Below are 24334 nucleotides of genomic sequence, written 5' to 3'. Positions count from 1 at the left end.
AAAAGGTTGGACACTCGTGCTAGTTCAGGATATGAGTATTTATATGTAGCCAGTGCCGTATGTTCTTTTATCTTTCTTAAGGGTTAAACTGTGAGAAGAACAAGATAAGAGGGTTGGGACTGGAAGCATTACAAGAAACACAAAAAGAGCTCTTCAAATTCCACCTTTTTGGGTCCGCCCACATTAATTTTTCTCAGTTTAGAACTCTGAGCCTGGCTGGTTCCACCCTCAGGCCACACCCAGCTTCCCCCTACCCCTTCAGTGTATTATGTGAGTTGGGGCCAGTCTCTCTCCACCAGCCAGGACATTCCTCTGAGGAAAGGGACATAAGGCAAGGTCTGGGCAGCCATCTTGCCTGTGACATGCCCCAGGATTCTGCAATTTCAGAACCCAGCTTGTTGGAATGAACCATTTTAATAGTCTCCCACAAGGATCTGCCGGCCACGGAAACAAAGCCACATTGACGCTAGGTAAGCCCAGGAGCGGGGGCCGAGGGCTGGCTGTGGCTTCTTACACCTCCCTGATTCCTTCCCCCTGCCTATGCCGTCCCCTCCGCCCCCAGTTCCTCCCCTGCTAGCAGAGCACCCAAATGCCTGGGCCATTGTATTTGAAAGGGATAGCACTGAGGTTACATTGTCAACGTCCATTCCTGACTTTCCTTTCCTCATTTGCTCCCAGATTGTGGGTCACGCCCGCCTTCTTCCTAAAATTTTCACCCCTAGTTAGGAGAGTTGACAGCTTTGCACAAGAGTTAATCTTTCTCATGTAATCCCTTTTTCCTTTCCGGGTCAAGAGGACTGGAAGACACCACCTTGTTCAGTTTATGTATCCAACTCTCCCCTCTCTCAAGACCTGCACAGACACTGACAAAAAACATGCTCCACTGGAATTAAATAAATACAGAACCGGGACCTTGCATGCCTGGCCATATTACTCATTTTATATAAATCCCTCTGGCTGGCTGTGCCCGCACTCAGGATGGATAAGGAAAGAAAACGAACGGACTTTTGCACCTGGACAGATCAATGGTTGACAAACTCAGGGCTTCAATCCCCGGCGTTTAAGACCCCTGAGGCTGAAGAGGGAATGTAAAAGAACAGACCAGGAATACCTGGGCCTCATTCTAAACCCCCTTTCGGCCAAACCCCCTCAAATGCACAGGCACACAAACCATATTCTGTTCTGGATGTGGAAAAATCTCTTTTCTGGGTTTCACCTACCACCTCACACCAAATGTGCCAAAATGCTCTCTTTCACCACCATCCAGCATAAACGTGCACTTCTATTTTTACCTACTTTAAGTGGATAATTAGCTGCTCTTTTTTTCTTTACAAAAAATACACAAAGTGACACAGTCCAAAGTCAAATCCTCAGAAAAAAAAATCAACGCCTAAACATCTACAGGGCAAAGGGGAAGAGGACGGAGAAGGCAGCGGAGCAGCAGCTTTTGAGGTTGTGGGAAAGCAAGCCAACCACCCCGCCCCATTCCCCCACCCCGCAAATTCCAAGCCAGAACCCCATTCCCCCAGCCCCAGTCAAGCCAGACACCCCATTCCCCCAGCCACAAACAGCCACGTCAGATTTCCCATGCCCCCAGCCCGGAACAGGCAAGCCAGACCCCCTCTTCCCCAGCCCAGTACTGCCAAGCCAGAGCCCCCAGTCCCCCAGCCCCAGCGCCAGGGGGCGCCCTCTCTCAGCCCCGCCGCGGCCCCGCCCCCGCCGCGGCCCCGCCCCCGGGCCCGAGGCCCCGCCCCCGCCGACGTCAGTTGTTATGTCTCGGCTCCGACCGCGGCCGCGGCTGAGCCTCTGCTCCAGGGGCCACGGCGGCGGCCTCGGGGGGCGGCGGGGACGGCGGCCGCGAGCCGCGCAGCGCATCCGCACGGGCCGGGCGCTGCGAGGCCCGGAGGCAGCCCGAAAGCCGAGCGCGGCCGAGCGCGGCCTGCCCGTGCGTCTCGCCCCGGGCCCCGCTGCCCTGCGCGCTCGACTCCCCTCAGCCGAGGCCGCGCCGCCCCCGCCCGCCTGAGCGGCCCGAGCGACCCTGGAGCGGCCGCCGCGGTGCCCGCCGCGCTCCTTGCGGGGCCGGGGCGGCCGGCGGGGCCTGGGGCCCGGGAGCCGGGCCGAGCGCCGCGCCCTCCTGAGCCGTCCCGCGGGGGCCCCTCCGCGGCCGCGCGGCCCCAACCGCCCCTCGGGCCGCCCGCGTCGCCCGCCCGGCGGCGCTGAGCGCATGGGGGCGCCTGGCCGCCGCGCCCTCGCGCCCGTCGCCTCCTGACCGGAAGGCCCCGCGCCGCGTCCTCGGCCCGCGCCCGCGCGCGGCCCGCACACGCCCCCGGCCCTCGGCGCCCGCCGGCCGCGTCTCGGGCTCCCTGAGGGAGAGGCCGCCGGGGAAGATGTGGCTGAAGCTCTTCTTCCTGCTCCTCTACTTCCTGGTGCTGTTCGTGCTGGCCCGCTTCTTCGAGGCCATCGTGTGGTACGAGACGGGCCTCTTCGCCACGCAGCTGGTGGACCCGGTGGCGCTGAGCTTCCAGAAGCTCAAGGCCATCCTCGAGTGCCGCGGGCTGGGCTACTCGGGGCTGCCCGAGAAGAAGGACGTGCGGGCGCTGGTGGAGAAGTCAGGCGAGTGCCGGCGCCCGGGCGCCCGCGTCCCCGGCCGCGTCCCCGGCCCCCGCCCCGGGCCCGTCCCCGGCCCCCGCGTCCCCGGCCCCCGCGTCCCCGGCCCCCGCGTCCCCGGCCCCCGGCCCCGCGGCCCCTCGCGAGGGGTGGCTGCGCGCGTCGCCGTCTGGAGAGGGGCGCTGGCGTTGTTTGCGGGGTTTTAAGGTTCATTTTTAAAGCACAGTTTCGAGCGCGGCTTCGTAGCGTTGTTGACTGAGTTCAGCGCTTTCCTCGGAATGCGGGAATGTCATCACTTGCAAACGGGAAAGCGTTTTGAGTCCAGTCGGAAGAATATAAAGGAAAGAAAAACTCCAAAACGTTGCTTAGGGAGCACTTGCCACGGTAGTGATTGCAGCTCACCCGGAGGGAAAAAAAATGTCACTGGGAGACGGTATCCGAGAGGCATGTGCTAATATGTTTAAGTAATATACTTCCCTGGCATTAACGTTTCCTATAATGGTGTAAATAGGAGATGTCCACTGTCTACTAGTAGCTTCTCAGACTTGGGGTAAAAAAATAAGGTGAGCGTTTGTGTAAAGGCCTGCCTCAGCAGTTACGTTTTGTTTTCAAAGAGTTTATCTCTTGGTCAGGACTACACATTTTTCTGATTCTTGGGTGTAATTTTTTTTCCCTTCTGTGTGACAGGCACTGCTGCACGAACTTAAATGACTTGGGGGATAGAATTGAAATAACGCTTACAAAATATATAACAACTGAAGGAATGCATTTTCAGTAGCAGTTGGTTTGGGAAGGATTGGGTGAGAACTGCGGTTATTGTTTTTTTTTTTTTTTTTACTCCTGGACAAAGTATAACTTTGTTTAGATATCCTTCCCGAAAGGGGAACATGTTGTAATTTGAGAAAGGCATTCTGGGTTGCTGCAGCATACACTCGGAACTGATGGTTATCTTTTCTGTTGTTTCAAGTTTAGCTGTCAGCTGTGTCTCTTACAAGATAAGACTATCTCTTATTTAGTGCCCTATAGCCATTCAGTACCCTATAGTGATAGAGAAGAATTCTGATTCCAGAGTTTATTGCATCATTATTTGAACACATATTTATTGCGTATTCGCAGGTTAAGGATTATGAAACACATATAATCTTACCAGGATGGAGTGGGGGGGAACCTTTTCTGCAAGAGTGATAAATTTTTCTTTAGAAAATACGTAAGATTGTTTTTTTTTCTTGCCTATTCTTTACTGACTGGTCTGTGGTGACTTTTATTTCTACCACAGGGGGAAAATAAATGGAGTAACTAAACTAAAAGATTTGTATAAATAAAATCTCTAGGTTTAGAAATGTCTTCAACTGCCAAAGCCAAACCATTTTTCATGGTAAAGTAATTTGACCACACATTTTTTAAATGTTCACTTTTAATTATTTTGTTTATTGTTGCTTTGGGGGAGGGGAGTTAAAAGCACTTGTCACTTTGTACAGGAGCCCACATACAATCTAAAGAATACCCACAGATCCCCAAAATATGGCTCATCACACATTTTATAACAGAGAAGACTTGTTATAGTAATGTAACATTAAAATTTAAGTGTTTGTTGTGAGTAACTTTGCTCTTATCATGGTCCTATCCTTGGTTTCTCACTGTTTAATGTTTAAGACAAAAGTTAGAGAATTTAACATTAGTGCTTTCCTTTCCTTTTGACAATATGAGCTCTAAATTTACCCTGTAAATTTATGTATAAATATGAAGTTTGTTCCTCATAAAGTCCTAATCTCTGAGTGATATAAACCCTGTTACTATTTTCAGCAGGACTGATGGCAAATTCTCTAAACCCATTTCTGAATCTTTTAGCTCAAAAGTACATAAACTGTACCATTTAAAAAATTACTTGAGGCCTGGACATGTCAGGCAAAACTGAAAAGTTAATTGTGATTTTTTTTGAACTGTATAAATTCAGTAACTTCCTAATTATGTGATAATCCCATTAGAATGTATGCTCCATGAGGAGATGAATTTTTACCTCTTTTTTTTTATTTCTTACTTCATACTTAACATATGTATGAATCTTAATGGGTATATTTAGATTCTGCTGTTCTTTCCTATAGAGTTCATTGATATGATTCTTATCAGTAAAATAGGGAATTAATCTTTGATGTTGGGAAAGTGGGATTTTTGTATATTTTCCTGTTTGAAATCTAATTATTAGTGTTATTTTTACCTTTCTTCAGGTAACTTGATGGAGGGTGAGCTCTATTCTGCTCTGAAGGAAGAAGAAGCATCTGAATCCGTTTCTAGTACCAATTTCAGTGGTGAAATGCACTTCTATGAGCTTGTAGAAGACACAAAAGATGGCATTTGGCTGGTGCAGGTATCAGAAACAGTTAATAGCTCTTGATAATTTGATAACACTTAAAAGAGAGAAATTTTTACCAAAATAGTATTCACTGGTCAGTCATACCTCAGTGTACTTATACCTGTTTCTTAGGCATTACTCAATTCTCAAAGGGAGGCTCCAGTGTCCTCTTAAAGAGGTTTTGCAGAACAAGGAAAATGAAAATTGGAGGGGAAAGGGAGTTGACTTGTTTAGAATAAGCAGAAGCAAATCCATTTTCGTTGTTAGATCCTCATATAAGTGAAAAATACCTGTATATTCTTTATATTTCATGCTTTGCAGGGTTTTCTCAGTTGTTAACAATTCAGTTTTGAATTCAGTGGTCCAAATAATTTTGTATCTAAAGAAAGAATCCTAAAGTGAAAGTAAAGGAATCCTTCAGTTAAGAAAATAGCTAACTTTGGTGGGTGGAGGGGGTGCCAGGGGGAATGCTCCTTACTTTGCTTATGATATGGATGAGATTATAATTTTTTATCCTAATTCTTATGAGGTCAAAACTGTGAAATTTAATTAGCATATGAGAATTTTGGAGCTCTCAAGGACCTAAACAATTATCTTTTATGTTTCCCAAAGTGTGTTTCATGTGCCATTCATGATAAATGACTGACACATATTATTGATCATTTCTGTTTTGAAGTAAATTGGAAAAAATTGTAGCATATTAACTATGATTTCATAAATATTGTTTAGGATAAGGCTAAATTTAATTAAATAAAACTATGTAACTTTATGTAACATATTAAGAAAATTAGCAGCATGAATGGGGCTAGAATTATGAAAGTAGTCTAAGAATGGCTGAAGCTTGGGAGTCATATCAGATTGACTCTGAAGCTCTGAAGAGGTAAAGTAGCTTGCCCAAAGTCATGAGACTAATTAGTAATACTGAATCAGATCAATTCTGAGCTCTGTTAATTCTTGTCCCACATTCATGTCATTTCATACTGGGCTTGGCAAAGTTTGGTTCAGGGTGGAATTAAGCAAAATAACTTCTGGGTATTTCTTTCTGAGATCAAAGATTGCAAGATATGGTAGAAAAAGCTATGAGGTCAGAGACTTTAGTTGCAGGTTTGGTCTTAGAATTGACTTGCAGTGTTGATCCTGGATAGAGATTTCCTATTGCATGTGACTTCGGATAAATACATATACATTTAAAGAGGCCGGAATGGTAATACTTAGTCCACTGTGTGAAGGGTTGAGGTTTGGTAACTCTTCAGATGAGTACATTGGCTATCCATGGGCTTTCTTTTCCCTGCAGCCTTCTGTATTTGACCTCCAAGCCTCCAGAGAATGCAGTACTTTTTCAGTTCAGCAAAGGGAGAGCCTGGGAGAGTATGGGTACTGTCTACATGTTATCCATTAGAATTCTTCTCATTTATTTCTGGATTATTTAATTTGTACTTAAAAATAAGCTGTGGTGTATCTCTAAAGCTTTAATTTAAAGTAAATTGTTATTTCATTTCTTTTCCCTAGTGTTTATTTCTAATAGTCTGACTGAGGAAAACTTATTGGTGTTGGTAGTTTAAGAGTTATTAATAAGGTTTAGTTGAGTGGCCAGTCTCATTGCCCTGTGTTCTGTGTCTAAATGTTTGTCACCCACCTTGAATCATCCTTGAGATGAATGGTGAAGATGCTGAGTGTCATCCAGACTTGGAAGAGTCATGTCAAAAGTCTAGAAGTTCTTTTAGGTACTTTTACCATTACAGGCTGCTGCCTGTGGATAACACACACATTCTTCCTCATTAATTAGTAATGTGTTCTTGGCTTATAAATGATTTCCTGCTTTTTGTATTTATTACTTCCTCTTACCAGTATCCATGGATTAAAGTCCTTTAATCCGTGACAAAATTCATTGAACAGTTTATTCAGTAGACACTGAGACATATTCTGGACCCCAGGAACATAGAAGGGAATACACACCAGCCTCAGTTCTTGCTCTTTTGGGGAGTTCACATTCCAGTTGGGAGAAGCCGGCACTAAATAAATATTTATTTTTACACCAGTGAGTAGAAAGAGTATTAAGAAAAAAAGTAAGCAGGGTAAGGAGGACAGGGTGACGGGGACTCTGGTAAGGCGACACTTGAATTTAGGAAGTGAAGAACAATAATAGTGAACGATAGCATTATAAATTATAGTTACTAAATTATTTGTCTCTGAAAATACTTTCTAAATCTGATAGATATTTATAATTGAAACTCAACTCCTAGGGAAAATGGAATGAATTTACATGGTTTTTGAGTATTTAAAAATGATGCATATAAAAATCACTTAATTTTTTCCAGTGACCCTTGAAGTCTGTACTGATCACCACTGTCAGGTTTACATTCTTTAGGGCCAGTGGCTTACGTTTGTCAAATGGCTGGCTTGAGCTGGAGAGCAGTCTTTGTCAGGCCAGCTGAGACAGTTGAGCGTGATATCCTGTCCTTGATGCCATGAACTAACCAGCTTCGCTAATCAGCATAGACACCCTGGTTTAAGCATTTACAAGAGAGTTAGAGTCGAGCCAGTGCAGCTCAGTGGTTGGGTACCTACTTTGCATGTATGAGGTCTTGGGTTCAATCCCTGGTACCTCCTAAAAGAGAAGAGAAAATTTTACTTAAATTTGAAAATATCTGCTAGGTACAAAAGAGAAATTGTCTCTCAATTTCCTCCATTCTTTGCTTGTATCATATGTATCTAATTTCCTTTTAAAGGATAACTTTCAAGAGTTCAGTTTTTAACAATTTGAATTATCTTTTCTATTTTTTTTTTCTTTTCTATTTTTTTTAATCCCCCCTTTGCATCTTGCTTGCTGTCTGCTCTCTGTGTCCATTCGCTGTGTGTTCTTCTGTGTCTGTATTTTATTTCCAACCCCCTCCCCCACCGCAGCTTACTAGTTGTTTTGCTCTCTGTGTCCATTCGCTGTGCGTTATTCTGTGTTTGTGTGTGTGTTGTTTTTTAACTTGTCCCCTTTTTGTTGCGTCACCTTGCTGAGTCGGCTCTCCGGGGCACTTGCGGGCCAGCGGCTCTCCACAGTATGCGGGTGAGCCTGCCTTCACAATTGACTCCTGAATTATCCTTATGTTAAAGCAAAGTGAATACTCCTTTTCATGTCAAACTTTTCTGTGTCTATCCTGTATTCTCTGTAATTGAGGTGAGCAGAACTAATTTTAGTTTTCAAGGTAGTGACATATATGTGACATCTCTAGCAGTGATGCACTGTGTAATCTATATAAGAACCAAGTCCTTTTTTTTTTTTAATAAGTTTTTTCTAACATTGTAAGTCTCCTCCTTTGTTCCCGACCTAGGTTTGTATCTTTCATTAGCTGTTTCTTTTCCAGTGGATTTTTCTGTTCTTCTGCCACCCTGTCCTATTCTAAGCATCACAAATAGAAGACATTTACTTTTCTTTCAAAAGACTCTTGGTCTCAGAGACAGATGGCACAATGATTAGGCTTCTGAAATGGAAAAACTAGCATAATTTATGGATTTTCTGGATTTGTCCCCACTTAACATTTATGTTTCTCTCTTTTGATTTTTGTCATAGTTCAAAGAAACATTGTGATATTTGTTCCCTACTAGCTGTGTAAAAAATAACATTAAGAATTTAAAATATCCGGAATTGGGATGGCAGAGAAAAGTGTCATATGACTTAAAGTAAAGCTTTGGGTCTGTATTTACTGAAGTACTAAGTTAATGTATTTCCTGTTTGGCTGAAAAGAGTTAATAGCTATTATTAAACTTGTTTATCTTTGCTCCTAGACAAATAGTTTTGTTCAGGGAAATTCTAACTTGTTTATTCCTTTCAACACTAGTCTAGAGGAAAAATAAATGACCCTTTATTTTGTATTGGTGAAAAACTTTTATTCACTTTATTCATAAAGTAAGTTAGTGAGAATACAAAACATATAAATGCCTTTGAGTTTTGTTTTGTTAAACACTTATCCTCACATTTAATGATTTTGCAGTTTGCGTGTACTTAGGTTTATGATTTTATAAGTATAGACTCCCTATTAAAATAAAATACTGAGAAATGCAGAAAATATCATAGCATAACACTCCTGTTGTTCAAGGAGTTGTGTTTCCTAATTAACCCTGGATGTGGTTGCGTGGGGATTCACAGGATTAAAAGGGATGTGCCAAGGCTTTAGGGTGACCACCACGAAGGCATAAGGTGCTCCAACAAGCAAAACCTGACAAAACCATCATCTTCAAAATTATGGAGAACATTTAAAGGGTTACAGTAATTGGCCAAGTGCCAAATCAAGAAAACTTAGCTTTAAACGCAGGAGAAGTTCATGGTGCCCTTGCTGACTTGTCCTTAAGTCCTCCCCAGTGCTGTGTGGAACCAGCCTGTGCTGCCATTGTGGTGACCAGGTCCTGCTCTGGAGGGAGCAGAGTACCCCTTATGTGCATACTAGGGTGTCTGTGTATCAGGGCTAATCTGTTGGGTGGTAGCCTGAAAGCCTGACCGAAACTAGGATTCTGTGGCTTACCCTCAGAGAACCTGCCGCACAGACGGAAGCAGCTTGATCACAGCTGAAGCAGTATGCGAAACCATGAAGTCAGAATGACCTGCAAAAGACCGCCTGCTTTAAGTCGTACAGTGGAGCCCCAGGAGGGGGAGAAACGGTTTCATCGGGCGTAGAGGGGCATTTATATTCCATAAACGGGAGCAAGCATGAGCTCAGAACAGGCCCAGGAGACTGCACATTAAATTAGGGCTGATCTTGATAGGAGGCCTACACTCGGAGGGAAAGCAGCCGCCAGCACAGCCAATTCGCAAGGGCTGTGAAAGGTGTTTTTTACATTGGTTGTTTTTATTAGTCCTGGCAATCAGGGAAATCACTGTCAAACCATTAGCTGGATATTAACTTAAGGAACAGAGAGATCAGGGACTAAATCCCCGAGTTAACAAAAAAAAAAAAACCAAAACGCTAGGGGGACGGGTTAGGAATAGTGTATGTATATGCTAATGAAGTTAAAATGGTAGCAAATCAAATGTTGAGTGTTAGAGGCTAAAGATGTTACCTTTAAGGTAAAAACAAAATATCTGAAAACAAATACAGGAAGAAATTAGAAGGGACTCAAAATGGAAGATTAGCTAAACTGAGGGAAGAAGGGAGAACAAAAAGCTAAAATTACGAAAGGCAGGGAGGGCATTACTACTGACCCCATAGTAAGAGACAAGATTATAAGAGGGTATTATGAATGCCTGCATATCAACAAATTAGACACTCGAGATAAAATGGACAAATTCCCAGAAAAACACAAACTACCTATAATGACTTAAGAAGAAATAAAAGACCTCAGCAAACCAATCACAAGTAAAGACATTGACTCAACAATCAGAAACTTCCTATCAAAAAAAAAAAAAAAAAAAAAGCCCAGGACCTGGTGCCTTTACTGTTGAATTTTTACAAAACTCTCCAAAAAGAATTAATACCAATCCTCCTCAAATTCTTCCAAAAAATTGAAGAGAACACACTTCTTAACTCATTCTATGAGGGCAGTTCCCTAATATCAAATCCAGATAAATAATACCGCAAAGAAAGAATATATAGACCAATATTCCTTATGAATGGATATGCAAAAAAAATCCTCAACAATATACTAGTAAACCAAATCCATTGGCACAGTAAAATAATTATACATCATGATCAGTTGGGATTTATGCCCAGTACATAGCATGGTTCAATGTAAGAAAATGAACTAATGGAATATACCACATCAATAGAAAAATAAAACCACATGATCATCTCAGTTGACTCAGAAAAGGTATCTGACAAAATCCAGCACCCTTTCTTGACAAAAACACTTAGAAAATTAGAAATAGAACGAAACTTCTCAACATGATAAAGTTCATATGTGAAAAAACCCGCAGCTAACACCATACCCAATGGTGGAAAATTGAAAGCTTTCCTATTGCGCTCAGGAACAAGACAAGAATGCCCAGTTAACCACTGTTGTTTAATATAGCGCTAGAGGTTCTAGCTAGAGCATTCAGGCAAGAAAAAGAAATGAAAAGTATCCAAACTGGAAAGGAAGAAGTAAAACTTCTTTGCTTAAATGGAAAAGCCAGTCATCAAATTTATATGGATTTATTAATATGTATCAATAAAATTGATTTGTTGAAAAAATATTTGTATGGAAAGGTAAGGGGCCCTGAATAGCCAAAAAACATCTTGAAAAAGAATGAAGTTGGAGAACTTAACACTTACTCATTTTAAAACTTATTACAAAGCTAAAGTAAAACAGCATGGACTGACATAAGAACAAACATATAGACAAATGAAATTGAATTGAGAGTTACAAATCAACCCCCACATCTGTGGCCAATTGTTTTTGATAAGGGTGCCAATCTTCTTAATTGAAAAGGAATCTTTTCGGCAAATGGTGCTGGGGAAACTGGATATCCATATGCAAAGAATGAAGGTGGACCGCTACTTCACACCATATATAAAAATTAACTCATACTTATTCAAAGACCTAAATACTAAAGAACCGAAGCTATAAAATGCCTAGAAGGAAACATAGGGAAGCTTCTTCAGGACCTTGTATTAGGCAGTGGCTTCTTAGGCTTTATACCAAAAGCACAAGCAATAAAAGAAAAAAGAGGTTTCATCAAAATTAAAAATATGCATCAAAGTAAAAAGATAAATAATTGGAAACCACATATCCAATAAGGGTTTAATAACCAGAATATAGGAAGAAATCCTACAACACAACAACCAAAAAGAGAAACAACCCAATTAAAAAATGGGGGAAAGACTGGAATAGACATTTCTCCAGAGAAGATATACAGATGGCCAGTAAGCATCTCAAAAGATGCTCAACATCATTATCCATCAGGGAAATGCAAATCAAAATCACAATGAGAACATTTCTCACCCAGTAGAATGGCTACCATTTTTTTAAAAAAGTATCAGAGAATATGGAAAAATAGGAACACATTGTTCTTTGCTGGTGGGAATGTAAAATGGTGTGGCTGCTGTTGAAAACAGTTTGGTAGTTAACTCAGAAAGATAACTAGAATTTTTGTATGACCCATCAATGCCACTGCTGGGTATATAGTCAAAAGAATTGAAAACAGGGACTCGAACAGATGTTCATAGTGGCTTTATTCACAGTTGCCAAAAGGTGGAAGCAACCCTAGTGTCCATCAGCTATGAATGGGTAAACAAAATGTGGTACATCTATACGATGGGTTATTGAGCCGGAAAAAGGAATGAAGTTGTGATATATGTGACAGTATGGATGGCCCTTGACGATACCATGCTGAGTGAAAGAAACCAGACAGAAAAAAGTATCGTATGATCTCGCTGATATGAAATAATTGGAATAAGTCAATTCATAGAGTCAGAAACTAGAATACAGGTCACCAGGGCCTGGGGTTGGTGTAGGAAACTGGGAGTTAACGCTTAATGGGTACAGAGTTTCTGTTTGGGGCGATGGAAACAGCTTTGATAATAGATGGTGGTGATGGTAGCACAATGTTGTGAATGTAATAGCACTGAATTATATCATTGAAAGTGGTCAAAATGGGAAATTTTAGGTTGTATATATGTTACTAAGATAAAAAACAAAAAACCATAGGAATATGCACCACAAAGAGTGAACCTTATGTATGCCAAGTACTGTGATTTATAGTATAATATTGTTTCATCAATTTTAACAAAGGTACCACACTAATGTTAATAAGGGAAATCTGCATGTGGGAGGGAGTTGTTATATCAAAAATCCACTTTCTAAATGATTTTTCTGTAAACCTACAATGGCTTTAATTCATAAAAAAAGAAAAAGATATGCCAAATCTGGTCAGTAATAAACCCCTACCTTCCTCTGAAAATATATCTATACAAATTGTATTTTTAAATGCACTGATTTGGACATATCTTTATTTCTGACTGTGGTCAAGAATATAGAAGTATATTTGCATAGCAAGGTACTTTTATACTAATATTTGTCCAGAAAACATCCAGCCAGGTTGCTGGGAGAGGGACTCTCATAAAAGAAATAAAAAACATGAAAGTTTTAGTAAGCCTGTATAAGTGAAAGAAGAATTGGTAAGTCGTTAAAAGCTGAAGTTGTTTAGGTCAGTTGGAATTTTTAATGATAGCAGCAGTAGGTACACTGGTGAACACGTGTAGGGACTCCAGTTAGAAAGACAGATACATACCCTGGAAAGGGGACTGGAAGGGTTGCAACACTTCTCTTCTGTTACTAGGTCTGCTCCAGATCTAGAGCTCAGGCTACACATTTTTCTAGTGTTTTCTAGTCTCCTCCCCTCAGAAAACACAACCTCCTTGAACTGCCAAGGAATGTGTTTCCCCTTCTAATAAGATGGCAGTATGAATGCCCCTCAGACTCATCATGCATACTTTCAGGGTGTGGGCTATATGTTGGGGACTCTTACTGGTGTGATGCACTAGTAATGGGCTTAGAGTATTTTGTTGTGCCATGACTCAGAGAGATGAGTTATTTTGTGAAGATATTAATAATTTTATAGTCATTTAATTGATCTGCCACCAAATTCTTTGATTACTTGCCTGAAAAAATAACTACCGCATTGATTCTTAAGTGGTAGCGAAAAAAAAAAAATTCCACCTTGCTTCATCTCTCTATTTCTCCAAGTAAAACTTATAAAGCACTTTTGCACCAAGGAAAAATATGAAATCTAGGGACCTATTGAGTAGTGTAACTGGTATAAACCGCTTTAAAAAGAGCTTTTATCTACTAAGGCTGTTTCTTCAGATTGGCCTGTTCCTGGTTACCTCAACCATCAGAACATTTGAATAAAAACTCATCCTCTTCCTGAATAAAACTGTTTTCATTAAAAGATGGTGTATTGGTCAGCGTTCTCCGGAGAAACAGAACCAACAATATATATGCATAGATAGATATTAAGAGATTCATTATAGAGATTGGCTTATGTGACTGTGGGGATTGGCAAGTCAATTCCATAAGGCAGACCTCTAGTTAGAAATTCAGGAAGGTGATGATGAATTCCCCAGGAGAAGCGGGCCATCTGTAATAGTTTTTGATAAACTGTAGTAAAGATAGAAATTTCTTCTCTCTGACTGTTGAAATTATCGGTTCTCCCTGCAAGACCTTCAACTGGTTGAATGATACTTCACTCACTGCTGAAGGCAATCTCCTTTTGAAGATGTAGATTGTAGATGTAATTAGCTGTAGATGCAATCAACTGAGTAGCGATTAAATTGTTTTTAGTAGGTACCAGAGATTGAACCCGGGACCTAATACATGCGAAGCAGGTGCTCAACCGCTGAGCTACACCCACTCTGCCTGACTAGTGGTTTAAATCCATGAACTACCCTCATGGTAACAATCAGGCCAGTGCTTGCTTGACCAAAGAACCGAACACCATAACCCTGCCAAGTGGGCACATGAAATTAACCATCCCAAGTGGTATCAAAGTCATAGGCTTAATGTGCTAAATTGTGTGCATGTGTGGTTATTTAGCATCTAGGTTGTATTAAACACGTTAGCTCTGGATTTATGTCTCTGTCCATGTGCATATGATGGCCTCAAGGGCATATGACGGGTCACTGGGCAGTTACCTGCTTGCAGATGGAGTGAACTTCAGTGCAGCTGCCAGTGCGCTGTGGTCTCTCCTCCTGCTCTCTGAAATTTGTTAGCCCTCCCAGCAAAGAGGCGGCAGTGAGGAAGCTCCACCTTTTGCCTCTGTCAGGGAGTTGACTGTTGATTCTCATTTCACCCACATCCCCAGGATTTCATTTCCTGGAGGCTTTGTGAATGTGAAAAATGGCCCTTCCTCTCAGAAAGATTAGAGGCCCCCAGGGTGTTTGTTGTACTTTTGAATTGAATAGCTTCAGTAATTTCATGAAAACAAATTTGGCCCATATTACCCTGGACTTAAAATTAATCAAGCAGCTGGTTTCATGAAGATGTTAGACATTTTTGACTTTCCTTTAAGTTCCCATTTAATATGTTTTTGTTTTTAATTGTTAATGTTTTGTTTTGTTTATTGAAATTCTGCTTTCATTCAAGGCAGGAAGATTAAGGGATAAAGGGGAAAGATGTTGACAATTAGAAAGGCTAACATTTATAAAATGAAAGGAGGCATTACATATTTTGAAGGTTAACTTAGAATTCTTTTTTCTTTTTCAATCCTTGCCTCCAATTCTAATCATGTTTCAAAGCTATTTGCACATTTGAAGTAGAAGTTCAAAAATGTAAAATTCATTATGTTAATTCTTTTTATATGTTAGAACCTTCATGATTGTAAGGAAAAAGCCATATAAGTAGCAGTATTGATACAGTCAAGCATAGTTTAATAGAAAAACGTGTTTGACACTTCCATGATTATACTTTGAAGAAAAGTGAAATTTAAACTCATTGAATCCACCAGGGTGATTTTAGTAAGCTTTATTAGGATTTTTTATTTTAAAATTTTCAGAGCAAAGAGAAATGACTCCAAGGGCCAAGGAAAGGATTCTTCCTGTGTAACTTAATTCTGGGGACTAGGCCACACAGAGGAGAACATTGTTAATTTAAAATTTGGTGTTGACTCTCCCTCTATGTACTGCCAGAGTACAGAAGTGTAATGCCCCATGTTTGATGTTTTAATCTTTTCCAGTTGGACATTTTTTCTTCTGCAAGAATTGCATTGATGCTGTGAGGATACAGTAAACAGACAAGAATTGGGAATGGAATATCTTTTTCAAAAAAGCAAAATTATATTGCAGATATAAATGGCTAGTTTAACTCCATTTTAGATAATTAAAAGTTACTTCTTTTTTTTTAATAGGTGATAGCAAATGACAGAAGTCCTGTGGTGGGTAAAATCCACTGGGAAAAAATGGTAAAAAAGGTGTCAAGATTTGGAATTCGTACAGGCACTTTTAACTGTTCCAGTGACCCCAGGTAAGTAGATAAGGCAATTTATAGTATGTGAATCTTCACTAGATCTTTCTTGTTTAGTAAGACAATGATATTAGTAGCCTGTTTGAACTGCAGCCTAATCATGTTTAGCACACTGTTGGCTCCACAGAAACTTGATTAATAGTTTTTGATAAACTGTAAGTTATTTATTTTCTCTCTGATATTTCTTGCTCTGTCTTTCTTTGGTTCTTCTGTGTTCTTTCTAGTAGCTATGTTCTTAAGAGTATATCCTCAGTCCTTTCCGTTTCAGTTTTCTTTGCCAAAGAGACCTCAGCACACTCATGGCTTTAAGTGACACTTCTGCGCTCATCTAAATCTTCTGTAATTCTGACTTCTAGTGTGCATTTTGGCACTTACTTCTGTCTTCCCTACAACTATTCCTAGATAGTCCTTTTCCCTAAAACCTAGTATACCAAATCAGATTTGAATCCTCAGAGTCAATTTGTTTTTATTTATGTCTTCATCTCTAATATTGTCTGTCACATTTATTTCATTATTCCATATTTTCCCCTTTGAAATGCTGCTTATATCCACTCCTAGTGCTGCCAATAAAGGTAACAGATATTCTTGCCATAGAAGGCTCAGGGTCATGGTGCTTAGTCAAGGTCATTTTTTTCTTCTTTTGAGAATTATGGAGAAATAGAAGAATAAAACAGGGAGATAGAAAAAAGACTGTTCAGAATTTCAATGTCATATATAACTAGACAGAGATAGTGTTGTTCAGCTAGTGTTTTAATCAATATTGAACAATTGAGTCATTATCTTGATCTCAGATTTTTTTAAATACCAAAACCCTGTACACTGCTATCTTGCTGCTGCTTTGACAGCGCGACAGCGCGTTCTTCTCTGGATGGCCTCCGGGGCCACTCCTCGCATGTGCTTGTCCTCGCATTGCGCAGCAGTGCTTTTCTCAGCCGCTCAGCTCCCCTGAGAGTGTTCAGGACCACCACCTTTGGGCCGCTTCTGACTCTGTCTGTTTGCAGTAGATTTCATTTCTTTCTCCACGTCTGTAGCAGGGGTAGCCTTGCCTGGCTCTGTCTCCTCCCTTCCCCAGTCAAGAGGGCTCAGAGGACTTTCCTACCTGGTTTATGCTCCCCCTCCCCCCTTTGCAGGAAGCAGAAGGCGAAGCAGTATGTGTGTCTGTCTGCAGGGGGTGGGGTGGGGAGATGAAGGATGGTTTAAGAGAAGATGGAGGGCAGGGTAATTGTGGGAGCTGAGTGTTAAAACGGGCTGGAAGGGGTTATGGGGCACCTTGAATGTGCAGGAAAGGGAAAGGGAGTAGAAGGAGAGACATGAAGGCCGAGGAGACCAGTGGCATCTCTGAAGAAACAGCATTATATAAACAGAAATACCAAGATTTCGTTTTAAATATAGCATGACACACCAGAAGCTGAAACACTAAATCTCATTAGCCATGTTTCCTATCATTTTTACTATTAAAATTCTGTTAGAGATCTCAAAAGGTTTACTTTAAAAACTGCAGGATATTTTCATGAAATTGTCATTGAGTTTATTCAGACCTTAAAAAAATTTTTTTGAACTAGCAGTAAGTTTTTAAACTGGTAAAATAAAACATTATTCTAACATATTCTTAACCATAGCCTTAAAAGTTGATATGTACATTAGTCTTTATTTTTGCTGAGCAGTGGGATTTTAAAATCAATACAATATACTGAAGTTGTGTTTTGGATTTCTGTAGAGTAGTTTTTGGATAAATATACATTAGCAGCCTGGTGTTTCATAAGTACTAGAGATTCTTATAAGTCTGGGAAACATAATTTAATTTGAAAGATACATGATGGCATGTAGATTTTCTTCTCCTATGGGTACTCTTAAAATCTACCTAGAATAATAAACCTTTAAACTACCACTTAACCTTTGAACTAAAAAGAAAGCTCGTAGCATGTTTGTTTATTACATAAAGAAATGTATGCTCTAAGGCCTTGTAAAGTTTTCTATCAGAAAGACTTTGTCATCTAATTTAATTTATAGATCAGAAGCCAGATATTCTCTGAGGTGGTTATAAAAGATAAAAAGAATGACCAAGAGTAGAAATGTGTCATCACAAGTATAATATGTAGTTAAAAACTTAAAGCAACCTAAACATCTTAAGGTATAAATAAGGCAATTATCTATATGTATTTGACTTGGCCCTTTTTTATGAGAGTAAAAACAGTTCATCTTGATGAATTATTATTTTGCATTGATCAAATACAGTGTCAAGGGATAGAAGATAATTTATTTTGGAGGAATATATACCTTTCAAACTATTTTGGTTGAAGTAGAATATTGATATTGAGGGAATCAACCTTGTTAAGGAAGTGAATCAGCTCAGTAAGAGCTAAGCTTGTGACTCTGAGTCACCGATAGTTTCCCAGAGTCATTACTAACTCTGTCTTTAGGCTGTAACACATCTCCAGTAATCTTAAAAGTATATCACAAAATTCCTGATAAAATTAATCATATAATCATAAAACCATTTCCCACATGGTCATGTCAATTTTCTCCTCTTAATCTGATCATATGAATGTGTTGCAATTATTTAATTTAATAAAATACCCATGCTGATTAAGTAAAGCATAAAATTTACTTTCTCAATATTCTGAATAATTTAAGAAATCAAATATTTATTACCAACCATTTACAAATCTGGAATGAATAGAATGTATACATGTGGTAGATTTCTTTTTTTTTTCAACTTTACTGAGGTATATTTGAAGTATAAAATTTCACATGGTAGGATTTGGGGAGCATTACTTTTTATTTGAAAAATAGAAAATGTTTTCACTTATCTCTTCACAGTAATAGAATAGTTGTTTTCATTTTTCAGTGTTTCCTTTCATCCTCCACTTAGTTATTTTTAGGGGCAGAGGTTATATCACAAATCTCATAGCAAGAATTGGTACTTCTCCAAAAGGAGTAGAATCATAACCCTACTTGACATACCTAAACAAATGATTTAATTTCAGTGAAGTTTTTCTACTTTGTAAAATGGGAATAATCCTTGGATTGAATCTCTTAATCTAAATGCTTTCTGTCTCTCTTTCTTCTGTATTGAGTAAAATTGTGCTCTTCATTGAAGAGAATATAGGATATGTAGTAGCTCTTTTCTTGATTAGTTTTTGTGCAGATTACTTTCTTTGTAACAATGTCTGTGTGCAGGGGACACTGTAGGTGCCTGGGTTAATAAATAGGCGAGACACGGCTCCCAGCCTTGAGGGACTCGCATTCGAGGCAGGGACTCAATGTCTCAGATCATCAGTTTTCTTCTCTCTTCTTTGCCCATCTGTATTTGAACCATCCTTCAAAGACCTGGCTCAATTCCCCAGCCTTTCCTGAAACCTTCAGTAGCCCCAAATCCCAGTGATATTTCCTTTCTATGAACATTTTTGCATTATTTATCAAGAGAATATATACACTTTCATATTTCTGAATTTTGTCTCCCAAATAGGATTTTAAATTCCTTGTGAGCAGGAATTATTCTATTATCTCTTGGATCTGATCAGCACATGATGCAGAATAGATGCTGAAGTATTTGCTGATTCTCTTGACTCAAGGGCTGTTCAAGTTTCATTTTCTTTAAAAAAAAAAAATAGGGGCTGTGGCATGGAAATACAAGATTACTACCAAAAGGGAGCCTGCTTTTCCTCTTGCACAGCTGCCAAGTATTGGCATCACTTTTGATTATTTGGAGGTTATTTATAAATCTGTACTTCAGATGCTAAAGATATATAAATTGTTTGCACAACAGTGAAAATGAGCATGTTAGCTGTTTACTTACAGTTTCTCTTTTATAGATACTGCAAGAGAAGAGGCTGGGTACGATCCACACTCATTATGTCTGTTCCACAGACGAGTACTTCTAAAGGGAAAGTTATGCTTAAAGAGTATAGTGGACGCAAAATTGAAGTGGAGCACATTTTTAAGTGGATAACTGCTCACGCAGCTTCTCGGATCAAAACCATTTATAACGCTGAACATTTGAAAGAAGAATGGAATAAAAGTGACCAATATTGGGTAAAAATATACCTTTTTGCAAACCTTGACCAACCTCCAGCTTTCTTCTCTGCACTAAGTATAAAATTTACTGGAAGAGTTGAATTTATTTTTGTTAATGTGGAAAATTGGGACAACAAGAGTTATATGACAGATATTGGTGTACATAGCATGCCATCCTATATACTTAGAACTCCCGAAGGAATTTACAGATACGGAAACCACACTGGCGAATTTCTATCCCTTCAGGCCATGGATTCGTTTTTGCGCTCATTACAACCGGAAGTAAATGATTTGTTTGTTTTAAGCTTGGTTCTAGTTAACCTTATGGCTTGGATGGACTTATTTATCACACAAGGAGCTACCATAAAGCGATTTGTGGTTCTCATAAGCACTTTAGGGACATATAATTCTCTATTAATTATTTCCTGGCTACCAGTTTTGGGCTTTTTACAGCTTCCTTACCTAGATAGCTTTTATGAATATAGCTTAAAATTGTTGAGATATTCCAATACAACCACACTGGCTTCCTGGGTAAGGGCGGACTGGATGTTTTATTCCTCACACCCAGCCCTGTTTCTTAGTACGTACCTTGGACATGGTTTACTAATTGATTACTTTGAGAAGAAGAGACGGCGCAACAACAATGATGAAGTCAACGCCAATAACTTAGAGTGGTTATCAAGTCTGTGGGACTGGTACACCAGCTACCTCTTCCACCCAATTGCTTCTTTTCAGAACTTTCCTGTAGAATCTGATTGGGACGAAGACCCTGACTTATTCCTGGAGCGGTTAGCATTCCCTGACCTTTGGCTTCATCCTCTGATACCAACTGATTACATAAAAAACTTACCAATGTGGCAATTTAAATGTCGTGGAGTCCTGTCTGAAGAGGAAATGTCAGAGGGTTCTCAAGATATCGAAAATGACTCAGACAGTGAAAACACAGACACTTTTAGCAGTGAGAAGGAAGTATTTGAAGATAAACAAAACATAGTTCACAATTCTCAAGGAAGAGCAAGTCACTGTGATGCTGAGTCTTGTTCCTGTGCCAACAGATGTTGTCAGATCAGCCTGTCCGAGAGGAAGGAGAGGGTGTACGGATCATATAACACTAAGGAAGACGTGGAGCCTGATTGGCTGACTTGGCCTACTGATATGTTGCACTGTACTGAATGTGTTGTTTGCCTAGAGAATTTTGAAAATGGGTGTTTGCTAATGGGATTGCCTTGTGGTCACGTGTTCCATCAGAATTGCATTGTGATGTGGTTGGCTGGGGGCCGACACTGCTGCCCTGTTTGCCGGTGGCCTTCTTATAAGAAAAAGCAGCCATATGCACAGCGCCAGCCCTTGTCAAGTGACATCCCACCTTAACTGTGTGCAGTGCGTCCTTCATGAGCTTTGAGTATCCTGGAGCTTGCCTTTTGAATGTTAGTCACAATGTTTTTGTGGTTTGAGGTTTAGTTTAATGTTAGTACAGTAACAGGAAATACACATTATGCTAATGTTAATGACAAATATTTGGTTGCCTTGTGTGTCAACTGAATGCATACTTAATTGTAAACATTTTTATTTACAACATTGGAAATTCAGAAGTTAATGTTTTTTGTAAGCACAAAAGAAATATGATATAAATTTATCCTAGCAAGAGTTTACAAGGTAGGATCAAATTCTAATGGAATTGAGCCGGTTTCTTATCCTAAATGTTTCCTCCCTTTTTACAACCTCTGTCCACCACCTCTTGGTTAAATAATGTATGCTCTGAGACATGAAATTAAAACAGATCTATGAAATAAATTATTTTAAAACCAGAAGATTACAGATTTTCCAATGTTAAATTGTTTTGATAGTGACTGAATGCTATAGGTGTTTTGCTGGTTGGTTAATTTCACAGGTAAGTCAAACATGATTCTTAACTAATGTAGAAAAAAAGAACAGAAATTAGGTCGCTGACATTGGCCAAAAAGACGATTTCAGCCCACCTTTTAGCTTTGTTGGCTTAAGGGAAAGAGTTTCACAGTAGGTTTTTTTTTTTAAGTATTAAATCATTCATTAATATTTACTATATTCATCCAAATGCAATCAACTCTAGCATATTAGTCATACGTAGATGACCCTAGTATGTTATTCCAACTTAATTAGAAAATTTTCAAAATGACAGAAAAGTTGAAAGCTTAGTACAACAAACATTCCTTTTGCCTTATGTGGATTTACCAAGTGTTCGCATGTTGGTACACTGGCTTTAACTCCATTGTGTGTGCATAGATTTATCTTTCATCTTCCTCTCTCTTTGTTTTTTCTTTTGCTGATCCCTTTGAAAATAAATTTCAGTCGTCATGATGCTTCTCCCCTGAATATCTCACCATGTTATCTCCTAAGAGTGAGAACTTCCTCTTACATAACCACTTACTGTTATTGCACCCAAAATATTTAACCTATCTAATATGCAATCCATACTCCCCAGTTCCTCCCAAATATCCTTTGTTTTTATCAAGGATTATGTTGGAATGTCGTGTTGGTTCCTTCCTTTAATCTAGAGCAGGGCCCCTGCCATTTTCATTGTTGTTGATAAGTCTTTCCTAATTCTAACATTTTTGAAGAGGCCAGGCCAGTTGTCTTACAGAATATTCCACATTCTGAATTTGTCTGAATGGTTCATCACGATTAAATTTAAATCAAAGAATATTGCCTAGGTGATATGTATCCCCCATTTGTATGGTATCAGGAGGCACACCACGTCAGTTTGTCCCACTGTAGGTGGTGCTGAGTTTGATTAACGCAGTATCTGCCTTATCTTTTCATTTAAAATATTTTTTCCCTGCTTAATTAAGAAGGAACCTATGAGATAGCGTGACTATCCTGTTCCTCACAACTTTTAACGATGGCTTTAGCATGCATTGATGATGCTTTGCTAATCACTTATTAAATAGGAATGGTCACATGGAGAGTTCCTGTTTCTGTCCATTTTCCATTTATTAGCTGGCTTTATTTTGGTAAAGAACTTTACATTTTTACAAGTTTTCTTTGTCTCACACTTTGAATATCACTGTGGACTCACAGGTTCTTTTTATATTCTATGTGTTAAAATTCATTTTCTCTGATGCTCAGACTGTCCTAAATTTGGCCCATGTGAGCCTCTCTAAGCTGGCTTTTATGTCCCCTTAACTCTTGAAGCACTTCCTTGTTTTCTGGCATAAGGTGTTCCAGGCTACTTTTATTTTCCCTGACCAAGCCTGTAATCAGCCATTTTTCCAAAGAGCCCAAGTTTCATGGTGGGCTTTTAAAACCTTTATTGGCTTTCCCCCCAAAATAAAAGAAAAGAAAATTCTCATTCTGAATTGCTACTAGCTTACTAGCAGAAATTTTTTTTTCCTTCATGGTATATTTAGTCTTATTTTCATACATTAACGGGAATAGTGAGAAATAACACCTATTAACTTTGTTTTAATATTGTTTTTTTGTGTGTGTGCAAACACTGTTCATCGTGCTCTAATTTTCCATTTGAAATGACAACAACAAAAAAACATGTCAGTGTTAATGCTCCCTGTGGTTCTGCCATTGGCCTGCTGCTCTTTTCACTTCTGTCTTCAACAGAAATCTCCCAAGTATACAAGTCCAGACACAGGCCCCTTCCCAGATTTTCAGATAGATGGCCAGCTGTCCTGTATGCCTTTGCATACTTAGGTCAGTAAGTCTAAAACAGCTTTTCATTTCCTCGCTACCCCACCATTCCTCCTCTGATGAGCCTGATCTCCATTAATAGGTCGTATACCTATATCACTGTGTATTATGAAACAGAAGTGTGAGACGTGCAGAGAAATAGACATTTTTAAAGAAGATGAAAATTCCTCTTGCAGCCTCTCAGCGCATACCACACTTCTAGATGACTAGCCAGAGGATATTCCAACCTCCTTCAAGTTCTCTGCTTGCCCACCTGTTAGAGTGCCCACCATGGCACTCCGTAATGCTCGTGGCTCCAAACCCATGCTCTTCTCCACTTGCTGCTGCTCTTCCAGAGCTGCTCCCTGTTCTTTCCCTATCCTCTGTGCTCTGCCTAACTTTCTTCAGGAATTCTCCCTTCTACCCCCTGTCCTTCCCACTAGGCTTGTAAAAGGCTGCAGACATCTTTATGGTGGAAAGCTGAGGAGGATGTCACTATTCGAGTCACCAAACAGATCTGTGCCCCTTTCCTGAATCCCTGAGGTACCTCGTATGTGCCTGTCATACTTAGGCTCTTCTGTATTCAAACTCTGTGCATGTCTCTTTCTTCCAGTGAGCTTCTTTATGCTAGGGACTGTGCTTTAATTCTTCCCAGTATTCACAGTGCATGGCATAAAATAGACACAAAAATCTGCGATAAAAATATTACAGTGAGGTCAGGAAAGATAATTGCCAGAGGTTCAGGTCTCCAGGGGAGCGTGACTCATCTCTTTAATTGTT

At 40.0% G+C, this 24334-nt stretch overlaps 1 protein-coding gene across 1 annotated transcript; it reads left to right on the top strand.

Moving 5' to 3' along the window:
- Positions 1-1883: 1883 nt before the first annotated feature.
- Positions 1884-21708, top strand: RNF103 (ring finger protein 103). Its single transcript, XM_004465692.4, has 4 exons — positions 1884-2613; positions 4833-4972; positions 15765-15880; positions 19696-21708. Exons 1-4 carry the CDS (start codon positions 2388-2390, stop codon positions 21266-21268), a joined length of 2055 nt encoding a protein of 684 aa, XP_004465749.2. The 5' UTR covers positions 1884-2387; the 3' UTR covers positions 21269-21708.
- The last annotated feature ends 2626 nt before the right edge of the window (positions 21709-24334 follow it).

Source organism: Dasypus novemcinctus, chromosome 17, assembly GCF_030445035.2.
Source record: "Dasypus novemcinctus isolate mDasNov1 chromosome 17, mDasNov1.1.hap2, whole genome shotgun sequence".
In the NCBI taxonomy this organism is placed as follows: Eukaryota; Metazoa; Chordata; class Mammalia; order Cingulata; family Dasypodidae; genus Dasypus; species Dasypus novemcinctus.
This window is presented reverse-complemented; position numbering and strand designations above follow the sequence as displayed.

Excerpts from the sequence above, each read along its gene's own strand:
- RNF103 (XM_004465692.4), top strand. The coding sequence starts at position 2,388 with ATGTGGCTGAAGCTCTTCTTCCTGCTCCTCTACTTCCTGGTGCTGTTC. Across the intron at positions 4,973-15,764 it reads ATGGCATTTGGCTGGTGCAG|GTGATAGCAAATGACAGAAG; the intron begins GTATCAGAAACA and ends TTTTTTTAATAG. Across the intron at positions 15,881-19,695 it reads AACTGTTCCAGTGACCCCAG|ATACTGCAAGAGAAGAGGCT; the intron begins GTAAGTAGATAA and ends TCTCTTTTATAG.